This window comes from Aedes aegypti, chromosome 3 (genome assembly GCF_002204515.2).
Source record: "Aedes aegypti strain LVP_AGWG chromosome 3, AaegL5.0 Primary Assembly, whole genome shotgun sequence".
NCBI lineage: Eukaryota > Metazoa > Arthropoda > Insecta > Diptera > Culicidae > Aedes > Aedes aegypti.
This window is the reverse complement of record NC_035109.1, coordinates 265346388-265360372: the sequence shown is the minus strand read 5'-3', so window position 1 is coordinate 265360372 and position 13985 is coordinate 265346388. Positions and strand designations below refer to the sequence as shown.

The 13985-nt window shown below is 39.9% G+C and overlaps 1 protein-coding gene across 1 annotated transcript; it reads left to right on the top strand.

Moving 5' to 3' along the window:
* The first annotated feature begins 8 nt into the window (after positions 1–8).
* LOC5573745 (superoxide dismutase [Cu-Zn]) lies at positions 9–620 on the top strand. Its single transcript, XM_021850298.1, has one exon. It carries the CDS (start codon positions 37–39, stop codon positions 493–495), a length of 459 nt encoding a protein of 152 aa, XP_021705990.1. The 5' UTR covers positions 9–36; the 3' UTR covers positions 496–620.
* Positions 621–13985: the final 13365 nt, after the last annotated feature.

Genomic DNA, 13985 nt, shown 5'->3' with positions numbered 1-13985 from the left:
TTTGTTCTATTCCTGTCCTTCGAAACCAACTCCTGAATGTATTATATTTTGCACTTTCAGCTCGAGGGTGGATCAGTGGTGATTACCGGTTATGTGGAAGGTCTCTCTCCGGGTAAGCACGGTTTGCACATCCATGAATTCGGAGACTTCTCCCGGGGTTGTCTCTCCACAGGGCCACACTACAATCCCTACGGCAATGATCACGGAGGCCCGGAAGACGCGAATCGACACGTTGGCGATTTGGGTAACATTGTGGCGCACATTACGGGACTGGCCAAAATCCAGATGGTGGATCACAAAATAACGCTGGTTGGCGAGCACAGTATTCTGGGGAGGACACTTTGCGTGACGGAGTTCGAGGACGATTTGGGAAAAGGGGGACACGATTACAGTAAAACTACTGGAAACTCCGGCAATCGGCTTGCCTGTGCCATTATCGGTGTAGCGAGGGAAGAATACTTCCCTGAAAGGGGGCACCTCACCACGAACGATTAAATGCTGTGTAACGCAAATTGTGGTATTGATAGTGGCGATTAGTGGACTGAACAAGTAACACTGCCATTGTTCTTTTTTTATACTGTATACGAATTACTTAAGCTTAATAAAAAAGTTTTGATATATAGGTTGGTACTGTATTGTTTTATGTGATATGAAGCTTGCTTCTCTCCCAACCGTTTTTAAACCAGACTTGAGACTAACTTCTTACGTTTAGACAAGCTGTACACTTCGAACATTTAGCGGGAGTGGTCCTGCGGAAATCTAGGGCGCTGGTGTCAGGCTTTGCAAGCCAGCCGTATAAATTTAAACTCACAGGAACGTCAACGAGAGAATACGGACCAGAACAATCGGCAAAGACCACAGCGACGGAAATGGACTATCCATTGGAAACTCGGTACATGGAACTGCAAAATGCACTTTCATCGGAAGTACACGCATGCTCTCCGATGTGCAGATGGTTGCGGACTCGGCATCGTAGCGTTGAAGGAAGTGTGTTGGAAGGGATCAATGGTATGAACGTTAGAGGTAACCATACCATCTACCAGAGATGCGGCAACACACGACAGCTGGGAACAGATTTCATAGTGATGGGCGATATGCAAAGGTGCGTGATTCAGCATAATCAACGTTCATAGCCCACACTCCGGGCACTGATGTTGAGGAGGACGCATTTAACACGCAGCTCAAACGCGAGTACGACCGCTGCCCAAGTCACGACGACGAGATCGAAAGGTGGAAGCAGCACTACGATGAACACCTGAATGGCGCGTAGAACACAGGTACAGAAGGTCAGGACAGCGAAGCAAACCAAACAATGAAATTTTCACTTCCATAACAACCGTCAAACACTGTAGTTCAATTTACGGCTACATCCAAAAGGTTGTGAGCCCAGCAGAAGAAATTTTTTTTAAGCGAAATTCAAGATGGAGCAGGTAATCTTCAAGCAGTTTCGCAAGGCAAGCAGTAGCTACAGCAAGCTCCGTATCAAGTTCAAATCTTCAGCAAGCATGGGAAAATTCACTCACTCACCCGAACGCTACCGATAAAATTTCTGCAAAGTATCTGCTGCCACCGAATGTTCAATGACTGCCTAACGCTCCTAGGGTGAGCGCAATCCCGACGAATCGTAAACGATTGAGATAAACCGAACAAGAAAAGGTATACGGAGCAGAGAGAGCACATACAGGGGATAGGCAAAATGATTGAGATAGGCAAAATTTTGCCCAAATTCAAATGCTTATAACTTTATGAAAAATGAATGAAATTGGATGCATCTGGAAGCAGTCGACGGCAAATTTGGTCCAGTTTTAGGAACTTCCTTGGCCATGCATATTGGCCATTGGACACCGGAGATGTTCCGGATTTTCTGAGGTCATGTCCAAATGTCATTTTTTCTGTCGCTTGTATTTTTGTGCGGTGTAAAGTTAGATAGATGTTTGCAATTTTCCTAGAAACTAGAACTAATAGGAAGTTGAATGACACCGGACGCATTAAGATTGGTTGGAAATCTTCAGAAATATGACCATTTCCGTAAAACTGGTTCCGGAAAGCATGGTCAGTCATGTTTGTATTTCCAATCATGTAAATATTATCCGGAGCTATATCCAAGTGGACATCAACCTTAAAAATGATGTTTCCTGCAGCGTATTCAGAACCATTAGATGCACAGACCACTCTATAGAAGGTTCCAGGTGCCCTGGGGGAAGTGGTCAATTAGGAGCATATCTGGAACCATATCAATATGGGCATCAAACTTCATGATTTTCAAAGGTTATGCTTTCCGAAGCATTTCCAGCACCACCGGCTGCCATGACCACTTTATAGTAGATTCCAGGTGCCCCGGGGATGTGGCCAATTCAAAACATGCCCGAAAACACATCAATATGGGTAAAAACATCAAGATTTTTGAAGGTGATGCTAATAGAAGTATTTACAGCGCAACTTATTTATATGACCACTGTATAGTAGGTTCCATGGGCCCTGGGGGATGAGGTCATGTTTCGAGTTGGCCACATCTCTAGGAGCCCCTGGGATATACTATAGAGTGATTATTATATCTTGTGATTCTGAAAATGCTCGCCATTTTCCAAGTCACATGGATCTTACTGTTTATGGTAGAATGTGATTCTAAACAGATGAACGGACATGTTCCGAATTGGCCACATCCCCCGGGGCACCTGGAACCTACTATAAAGTGGTTATGGCAGCCGGTGATGCTGGAAATGCTTCGGAAAGCATAACCTTTGAAAATAATGAAGTTTGATGCCCATATTGATATGGTTCCGGATATGTTCCTAATTGACCACTTCCCCCAGGGCACCTGGAACGTTCTATAGAGTGGTCTGTGCATCTAATGGTTCTGAATACGCTGCAGGAAACATCATTTTTAAGGTTGGTGTCCGCTTGGATATAGCTCCGGATAATATTTACATGATTGGAAATACAAACATGACTGACCATGCTTTCCGGAACCAGTTTTACGGAAATGGTCATATTTCTGAAGATTTCCAACCAATCTTAATGCGTCCGGTGGCATTCAACTTCCTATTAGTTCAAGTTTCTAGGAAAATTGCAAACATCTATCTAACTTTACACCACACAAAAATACAAGCGACAGAAAAAATGACATTTGGACATGACCTCAGAAAATCCGGAACATCTCCGGTGTCCAGAGGCCAATATGCATGGCCAAGGAAGTTCCTAAAACTGGACCAAATTTGCCGTCGACTGCTTCCAGATGCATCCAATTTCATCCATTTTTCATAAAGTTATAAGCATTTGAATTTGGGCAAAATTTTGCCTATCTCAATCATTTTGCCTATCCCCTGTATCCTCTCTTAAATTGGAGACACGAAAGAACGCGTTCGTCATTCGATCACTGAAAGCTTCCTGCGAAATTTACAGATTTTGCATTCACTGAAACATTTCGCCTTGTGTATTACCAGTCAGTGAACGCTCTTCAGCTCTCAAATACGAATGCCACTCGTGCGGAATCGGAATGTAAAGAATCATTCGCTACAGCAATCGGATGCCTTCGGCACAAGGAGTCGGTAGTGAATCATTCTGTTGCCGTTTTTGTCTAACTTGTCGCTCGGCGAACAAGAAGAAAGCGCATTGGAAATTGAAACACTCAGCTTGGTCGGAGAAACGGCAATCTCGCTCTTGACCGCTTGTGGATGTGAGCGAGAGAAATGCAATATTCGAGTGAATGTTTCCCATGCTTGATCTTCAGTAGTCTTCCGTCTATCGAGTGGCTCACCGGCCGAGACAACTGGCCCACGTGGAAGTTCGCTGTGGACACTTTTCTGGAATTGAAGGATTTATGGGAAGCGGTCAAGCCAGTGCCGAATGCAAACGGAACGTTGTCAGCTATCAAAGGCGAAAGTGTCGAAAAGTTCGTGCGAAAATCATTTTGCTCTTGGATCACGAATTACGTTCATGTGAAGGATGCAAGAATGACCCGTGATGCGTGGAAAAAGCTGCAGGCAACGTTCGAGGACACCGGATTCACCAGGCGGTTCGCACTCCTGTGAAAGCTTATCACGATCAACCTTGCCACATGTGATAGTGAGGACAACTACGTCAATCATACCGTATCCGCACACCTGCTACGTGGGGTAGGAATTTATATCTCCGAAAAGGGGGTCGGCACTCTGCCCCTCGCAAGACTTCCAGTCTCTATCTCAAATGACGGTTTTGCGATAGCAAACAATCAACGGCGTGTTCTATTGCAGTTGTTACGCGCCCCCAAGGTGGTCGATTGATGAATTTTCCCACATGGTCGACAGGATGATAGCCGAACTAGCTAATCGGCAGCCAGTAGTTGGGTTTATTCTACGACTGGCGTGTGGTGACAATTGTCGACTCGAGTGAAACGACTCTCCATTTGTTTTACACGGCGAGTCACTTCACTCGAGTCGACAATTGTCACCTCGCTATACTGCCCATAAACGCATGTCAGTCCCATGTTTGCTGGATTTCCTATTCACATGGGACAATTATGCGTTTATGGGCAGTATACGACACCGACAATTGTCACCTCACGCCACTCGTAGAATTAACCCAAGTGATAGCTGGCGACTTTAATGCATGGGCAGTAGAGTGGTGTAGCCGCTGCACAAACCAAAGAGCAGTGCTGGGAATGGTAATAGTAGTAGGCTTGACTTTTCGCGAAAATCACGTGGCTCTCCCAGTACAGTAGTTCAAAAACGTGAATCTCATCAAGTAGCCACTGTTGGGTGCACGAATTTTCTAAATCATGAGTGTCATTGAAGGCTCTAAATGCGGGAAATGCAGCGGGAAATAGAACATTTTTCTACAGTAATTTCGGGTTGCCCTTAGCAACGGGTGTTTTGCAATTTTCAAGGCATTTGCCTACAGCAGCGATGGGCGTGAGTTTCACTGGCTTCGCTGACTGTGATTGGCTTTGTTTGGCTACTGTAGAGTGAGTTTCAGATTTTTTCCCAACCCTGCCAAAGAGGCCAGCTATTGTTGGTATCCCTGGCCGCATTAAATGAAGAGCTAGCAAATGTGGGTACAGTGAGTACCTTCCGCAGAAATGGTGCAGAATCGATTATCGACGTGACGTTTTGTAGTCCTAACCTTTTAGGTGCCATGAGCTGGCGCGTTGATGACGGTTATACTCATAGCGATCATCAATCGATTCGCTACTATAGTATAATGCCAGGCGGGAGGAAGGCAGTGCGATGTAACTCGTCCCTGGCCCGAAGATGGAAAACAGCGTGCCTCGACGGCGAAGTATTCACCGAAGCCCTGAGGCGCGAACCGAACACTCTGGACCAAAACGGTGAACAGCTAGTTGCTGGGATATCATGAGCGTGTGATGCTTCTATGTCGAGAAAAGCCCCTCCTAGAGAGGACAGGCCGCCGGTGTACTGGTGGTGCGAATCAATTGCAAATCTTCGATCAATCTGCCTTTGGGCTAGACGAAGAATGTAAAGTGCACGCACAGAACAACAAAGAGAAGAACGCGGTGCAGCATTCAGAGAGGCAAAGTTGGCTCTCAAAAAGGAAATCAAGAGCCGAAAACGGGCATGCTTTGATAGTCTATGCGAGAGTGCCAATTCGAGTTCATGGGGTGACGCCTACAGGGTGGTAATCGCCAAGGCCCGAATTGCTGCGATTGATAATCGATGTACTCTTCCCGCACCATTCCATAAGCCCATGGCCCCCAGTGCCGTATGCGGCAGATGCAGAAGAAGAAGTGGCTAGAGTGACAAACGAAGAGCTGGCAGAAGTCGTGAAATCATTCGCGTCAAACAAGGCACCGCGACCCGATGGTATCCCGAATGTTGCCTTAAAAGCGGCAGTGAAGGCGGATCCGGTCATATTCAGAACCACGATGCAACGCTGCATTGATCAAGGAATGTTCCCGGATGTATGGAAGCGACAGAAATTGGTGCTACTACCACCACCAGGTGACCCGTCGGCGTAAAGGCAATTGTGGTTATTCCTCGAGTGGAGTGAGAGGAATCGAGAATGGTCACTTCGCTCTCGAATGAACCTTTTGTTGCGATTCCGAGAGTCGACTCGAATGAGGTGACTAGTTCATTTTCATGCGAGCGACGAAGCGGTAGGTGAGACGACTGGTTCATTTCACAGCGTTCATTCGGAGAACTGTCAAATTACAAATGTTTCTCGACAACGCTGCGATAAGGGCGTATTAATTTATTACTGCTTATAAAATAAACTTGAAATTGAGTTAATATCCTAATTTTTCAACTCAAACCAAGCTATATTGCAAAAAAAAAAAAAATCATTTTTGAGGAAGACTTACATAATAATTAAAGAGTTTTTAACGTTTTTATTCATTGATAGGATGACACAATCCAATTTCATTATGTGGCCCTTTTCCAAGTGCGATGTTGTTTTGATTCGTTTCGCTTCGGTCGCTGTCGTTTCGGAATTCCTTCGCGGATCGTTTCCAAAAATTCCGCCGGCGATTTCATCCAAGGATTCCCTCCAGGAGCTGATCCGGGTATTTTCTACAGGAATTCTTCCGTGTTTTCCCTCCGGGAAAATCCTCCATCTAATCCTGCAAGGTTCCTCCAGGAATCCAAAAAATTTCCGGCATCCCTCCGAAGTTCCTCTGGTAAGTCCACCAAAGTTCTTTTAGGGAATCCTCCGGAGTTGTTCCACGAGCTCCATTGCAGTTCCTCCAAGAATTTCTTCTGGAGTTGCACGGATTCTCTCGGGAGGTTATCCATGAATCATCTTGGGAGTTCTTCCAAAAAATCCTTCAGGAGTTCTTCTAAACATTTCTGAGGAGTTCCTTCTCGGAAATTTCTCTAAGAGTTTATTCGGGAGATCCTCCCAAAATTCCGAAGTAAACCAGAAATTCCTCCGAGATTCCTATAGCAATTCCTTCAAGTATTTCTCCAAGAACTTCTCACTAATATTTCCGGGAAATCTTCCGAAAATTTATCGGTAAGTTTATAATAGAATAAGAGAAATTATTGGTGGAACTATTTAAGAAATTTCTGGAATGTCCGAAAAAATATGGCGAAGAAGAAATTCTTGCAGGAACCCCCGCAAAATTTGTTGAATGAACATCCGGGAAAGGAAACCTCAGGAATTCTTTGAGAAACTCTCGGGAGTACTGTCGAATCAATTTTTGGTGAAACTTCCGTATAAATTGTTGGAGGAACTCTGGAAGGAATTCCATGACAAACTCCCAAAAATATTCCTGGAGGAATAATAGGAATCCTTGGAGGAAATGTGTTGGATGGAACTTCATCCGAGAATTTTGTTAACATTTTCCCAAAATTTCTTGGAGGAATTCCCGGAGTAATGCCCTGTGGAATTTTTCAGAGGAGGTGCTGAGAATTGCATTCAAGTGGAGGAATTCCCGGTATGATTCCAAGAGAAACTCCCGGGGAGGTTTTGGAAGGAACTCCCAGGGTCATTTTTGGAGGTATTCCAATGAATTTCCTGAAAGAACTCTGGGCAAAATTTTTTAGATGGATATGTCATTGTTTATTTGGAATTATGACTAGTATTATTGCTCGTTATACGTACATTAAGTACATATTTTCGTGATTTTGTCCACGAATTTATTCAGAATCTAATTCAGATATTTACTCATTCATCCTCAAACATCAGTTATTACTCCCAAGATCAAATCTTAAATTAGCTTCTTCAGGATTTCATTCAGTATTCTTATACGAGCATTCTATGGATTTACTCCAAGAATTTTGTGTAAGATACCTTCAAGAATTCAAACTGGAATTTTGCTATGGATATTCCAGAAACTTGTCCAAAGATTCCACCAGGAATATCTTTAGATTTTTTTAAATGTTCTTATTGTATAAACTTTTATATCCCCAAGCAATAATATCTGAAGGAATTTTTGAGAAATTTCTGTGAGAAACCATATTAGGTTCCAAGAAGAAATTTATATAAAAATTGATGGAAGAATAACTGGAAAATTCGGTGTAGAAACTTCGAGAAGAATTCTTGTAGGCTTTCCTGTAAAAAATCTGAAATGATTTTTTTTTTTTCAAAAACGAGTAATCGGGTTTTTTTAAGTACTCCTGTAGGAATCTTTGAATGATCTGCTAGAGTAACTACTACTACTAAAGACATCAGAGAAAATCTTGAAAAATTCCCTAGGACAATTTTGAAATAATCCTAGTGAATATTGCTTGATTTAGTTGCGTTGAATTTACTGGAGCAAACTCTGCGGAAGTCCTCTTATCCATTGAAAAACTCTGGAGGAATTTATAGAAGAATAAGTGGGGGATCTCTGGAGAATGTTTTGGAAGGATGTCAGGAAGAGTCACCGAGAGTATTCCCATTCACTCAGGGAAATTTGCAGGGAAAGGTCGGAAATTTCATTTTCAATCAGGAAATTCAGATAGAAATGAGATTGCAGCAGAATTTTTTAAAACTTTGTGTGTCAATTAAAATTATTGATATTAGAGACAATATTAATACTTTTACAAACTGTTCGCATCTAAGGTATGGTGAGGTAAGTTGTTCCAAAATAATCAATAGTTAACTTCATCTTTATATTGAGCTAACGTGAATAAGGTAATTATTTTTTTGTGGTTAACAAATAAGGGACTTATATACTTCAAATCGTTATTTATTTCGATTTTTCTGATTTTTATATATTGTATATGAAGGACTTCTCAAATTGCGCCAAATGACCCAAACCATGTTTTTTTGTTACATAGTAACTAGAACATTTTGGAGCAAAATTCATCCATTTTATACACATAAGTTATACAGAAGTACTGTAGGATTATTCCTAACTATGTTTTCGAAAGACATTCGTGGTTTGAAATGAAAATATTTGCACAGACAAACAGACGTCTAACTCTCACCATTGTCCATCGACCATCTTTTCAACGGTCGATGCGCCACCCGAAGCGCTCGCATCGTTTTTGTTCATATTTGGCGTTTAAACACTACCGCCATCTGTTGGCCCGTCGACTAAAAACACCGATTTTAGCATTGGGAGTACATATCCTCATGACTATGGTTTTGATCGAGATTTGTTCTAAGTGTTACGTCTGTTTGTTTGTGATATTTTTATCATCTGTCTAGAACAATTGATAAGGTCAGAAAACGTACGATAATATGATTTCAATTGGAGAATTGGTATACAGTGAAACCTCCATAAGTAGCTTCTTTTAATAAATCGCCGAAAAAGTCTCGAAAATTTTATTTTTTTGTGTATGTGGACAAAAGAACATGATAAATGACCACGTGATTTATGGGCATCCCCCAAGGAATCTATGCAATGTATTTGAATTATTTCTTTCTTTCCTGTTAAAATCACCTGAGAAAACCTCAAAGAAATTGCTACAGTAGTCATTAACTGCAAAAATCTAGATATTAATTGATTCCTCGAGACAACTAAAATAAGCGGGAGGAATTACTGGAATAATACTCGTAGAGCTTTTGTTGAGTTATTATAAGAATACCTTGAATAGTTCCTGATGAAACACATGGTGGAATGATCTCTGAGGGATTTCCTGATGAAAATTTGAGGAAATCCCAAGACGTGTTCCGGAAATTCATGGTCCAACTCGTTAAAGGTAATCCTGGAATAACGTCTTAGGAACACTCCGGTATTAAAAAACATAAGATACAAATAAAACGATAAGATACAAACACATTGCAAAACAACTAGAATCAAACGAACAACTAGAGCTGCACGAACGAAGATCAAAAGAAAAACCATTCAACGCACCCAAGTATTGATTGTCAGATTCTCATTCAAAGTTAAACTATAATTTAAAGACGGCACAAGCTTCTGATTTACTTTATGCTTATGAATAGGTCATATATTATAAGTTTAAAGTCACCGATTTGATGAAACAATTATTTTTTTAAATTTTTCAAATTTAAACAGCAACATTTTCCAAAATCTAGCCTAAAATTGAGGCTGAATTTGGGAAGACTTATTTTGAAGATGACTCCGGCAATTGAACCTATTACACTGCGGAACACGTTTTTGTCTCAAGCACCAAAATACAGCTATTCACTCAATTAAGGATTGCTGATTCCATTGCCGTTTTTAAAAATATCATAGCACATCTAGTTTTCGAGATATTGTCTGTTGAAAATGTAAAAATTGACTATTTCAGCCAACTTGCATGCAAGTTTGCCGGCTTTTAAGGCTATTTATTTTCCTAATTTGCCACATAATTCAATCTTTATGAGTATAAAAATACTTATCGGTAAAGTTTATAATACTTTCGATGCGGAGAAAATATTTTTTGATGGTTTGAAAAAGTATTGTATTTTCCCATATGAGAGAAACGAAGAATGTTGTATGGAAACAGCAAACATGTCGAAAAAATCGGTTAATAATCGGTTAATTTTCTAAATTTAATCGCGCAATTTCAACCAAATTTAATCTAAATTGAAAGTTTAAGTGCAAAATAGCATGCTTAGTGGGTTAAATAACAAAAAAGTTTGATAAATCATACTTTAAATTTTATGTAAACATCAATGAAATCAGAGTTTTATAAAAATTTGGCGACCTGTAGCTAAAAATTGTGACGTGCTGGAACATTTCTTGAAATGGCATCAGATTCAGCAACCCCAAATCTACTCGAGGCACATAATTTGAATCCTTGAGACACGCAAAAATGTCATTTTTGTTACGCTGTGTTATTACTCTCTTTTCAAATTTTCTTTTACCAAATATTTTTTTATGAAATGTTCATTTATATTATTGGTCAAAATTTGAGGTCATTCATCGATATAATATATAACTTAAATCTTTCAAATAAATCTAAAAAAGTAAATATTCAAAAATAACGAAGTTATATGTATTGAACAACAATTCTTGACTATTGGTATGATTTTTTTAAATTATTTTTAGAAAAGATTATATTTGCTCAAAAAAAGTTAAAAAAAATACGTATTATGGTTTTGATCAGCTTAACGAAAACATTTTCGTCTTTTTTTTTCCAAGGGCAAATCGTTCTAACCCAGAATATTTTTTTTTTTCAGTGAAAATTATAACGAGCTTTTAAGATAATACATATTTGAGCTCATTAGTGGAATACCTATAATTAAATGAAAACCGAACTAACTACTATTTAAACTTTAAATTTAAGATTAAAATTTTTTAATATCGATAGTTCTCAGAAATAATTAAATAAATTGCTGAGCAGTTTCCAAGTTTTTTTTTTTCATATCATGTAGAGATACTTTTACTTTTGATAGGCAATAGGGTCCTAAAGGCCTGTCTCAATTTTAATGCCAAACGCTTAAGTTTAGGCCAAAAACACATGTTTACTCAATTTTTTATTGTTTTTCTTTTGTTTAAGTCCGAAAAACATTTTTTTTAGATTTTGTCACACTCCTTGGCTTAAACTAAAATTTTGGGTGTATTTTGCTTTCCGTGTCCCTTCCGAAATGTCAGATAGGAACAACCCCAGTGTTAAAACTAAAAGCCCTGTGGTGTTTTTGTCGATTGAGCGAACGTCAAACATGATCAAAAGTGTCAAGGTTCATTTATGGCCCCAATTTTTAAATTAAAGTTTAAATATGATATAGTCGTCATTTGAGCGGGAAAAAATGCTAAAATAGTTGCAGTAACATGCTCTTTCGTGTCATTAAATAAAAACAAGATTTCATTCAACATTTTAGGACCCAATTGATTAGAAAACAGCGCATTTCTTCAATCAAATCATGAAGTATTAGAACAATTCACGTTTATGATTTAATCAGCCTAACGAAAACACTTTCGTCTAACTTTTCTTAAGGGCATTTTCTACTAACCAAGAATACAAATGTTCTTAATGAAAATTGTAACGAGTTTTAAAGCCAACTTTTTAAGATAGATATTTTTCAAAAATCATTGAATTCATGTCCAGGCAGTTTTCAACGTATTTTTTCATAAATCGTGTAGAGATTTCTCTAGGAGAGCATTATTTTCGTTTTTTAATATTGTCCCATTTTTATCCGATTAGCTTATGGTCAGCCATTTGGTAGGGCACTTGAAAATTTAACGAGGCCTCCATCTGAGGGAATGACGCACCACACTTCAGCAATAATTCAAGTATGACTTCCATCGTTTCTTAGGAATTTCAAGCCCCTCAACCCCCCCCCCCCCACGCCCCTCCCTCTTTTACACTTTTTTCAAATATCAAATACACGCACATGTCACACTTTCATAAACCAATCGCTCCCCCCACTCATATGATGGACGGCATTTTGGAATGATCCCCAATGTTATTCTCTTATATGCATGAAGTAAACGGGGTGAGAGAAGTGTGGGGTCTGGATTGGCGTAGTGGTAAACGTGTAGCTATTTAGCAAGACCAAGCTGAGGGTCGTGGGTTCGACTGGTTCCCACCGGTCAAGGATCTGTTTTTTGAAGGAAATGTTCGCGACTTCCCTGGGCATAGCATATCTTCATGCTTGCCGCATGATAGACACATGCAAAAATGGTCAATTGGCAACAAAAGCTTATAAGATGAGAAGCAGGCTCTGTCCCAGTAGGGACGTAGCACAAGAAAGAAGAAGAAAAGTGCAGCGCGTCGGCCCCTCAGGGGGAGGCCACGTGAAATTTTGGGCTAATACTCCAATAGATTAATCTACTTGATAATGCACATGCCTGAATTCAATTTTTTTTATGAAACTTACTTCTCCACATCCATTCCTTAGTCAGTCGATACGTCAGGACGTTACGACTCTTGTCGGGATGGAAAAGTCACGAGACAACGACCACAGTCGATAAACACCGACTCTCGGAATACAGCGAGAGTTCACTCGAGTTCATTCATAGTGACCATTCTCACTGCATTCGAGTGTCGGAATCGCTCACTCAAAGTGAGACGACTATTCTCCCCCCGCATAGCCGGGAACCAAATGCGTACTGTTTGCTGAATTATCCACAACAATATCTAACCATTAATGAACAGTTCCACGTGTCATCAAATTTTACTATATCCCAACACTACAGTGAATTGTTTTTACAATACGGTATATTGTAATTTGTCAAATTACTATGTGGGGAATAGGCGGTTAAGTTATGTAACAATAAAAAAATGCCAATTTTCCCACACAAAATTTTGCCTGAACGGTTGGGGAAATGGTTGACATATTATCCATTTTTTCGTAAGATTGACTATAAGTGGAACGGTTGCGATTAAGTTGAACAATAAAAAAAAACAAGCACTATGATCATTAATGAAAACATCGATTTATGGTGGGATACAGTAATCTTACCATTTATCATGTTATTATGTTGTTGTTATACTATTTAAAACAATACCCCGTACATTTAGGTTATATTCCAACAGTTAGATCTAAAATAAATTAATTGACTATATATACATGCAATGGAATAAATAAGGACGTGCGGAAAACCTACTTCACTGTAAACAAATACAAATAATGTTGAAAGTTACTTGTAAAGAGCACGCTTCAACGATATTTGTTTGTGAAATGAAGTAAATTCTAACCACACGTACTCACATATTCCATTACATCTGAAAGGGTTTTTTCCAACAGTGAATAAATGAACGCCAGGATTTCTCTGTTCAACGAACGAATTTATTTAGACGTTAACATATTTTGATAACAATGTTTTCCCATTACCCATTTGAAATGGTTAAATAAAATATCGAATTCAATACAATATATAACAGTACAAGAATTCAATTAATTTGACACTAAAGGCCCAAACGCAACGATAGCGGAACGACAACGGAAAGCGGATCCGGTACGCCAGCATGAATCACACCATCTCGACTGAGCTGTCAACGAATGAATGTAAAACAACACTGAATCGGCAAGCATATTATTGTTCATGCTGGCGAACTGGTTCCGCTTTCCGGTGCCGATTCGCTATCATTGTGTTTGGGCCTCAAGTCAGCATAAGCTTACTTCAAACTCGAATGTTTCCAGCGTCTTGTCCGCTGCCTTCAACAATTCCCCGAGATTTGCGGACCTCGGCTGCTTTGCGCAAATTAGCGATTTTCTGGCAGATGTATTTT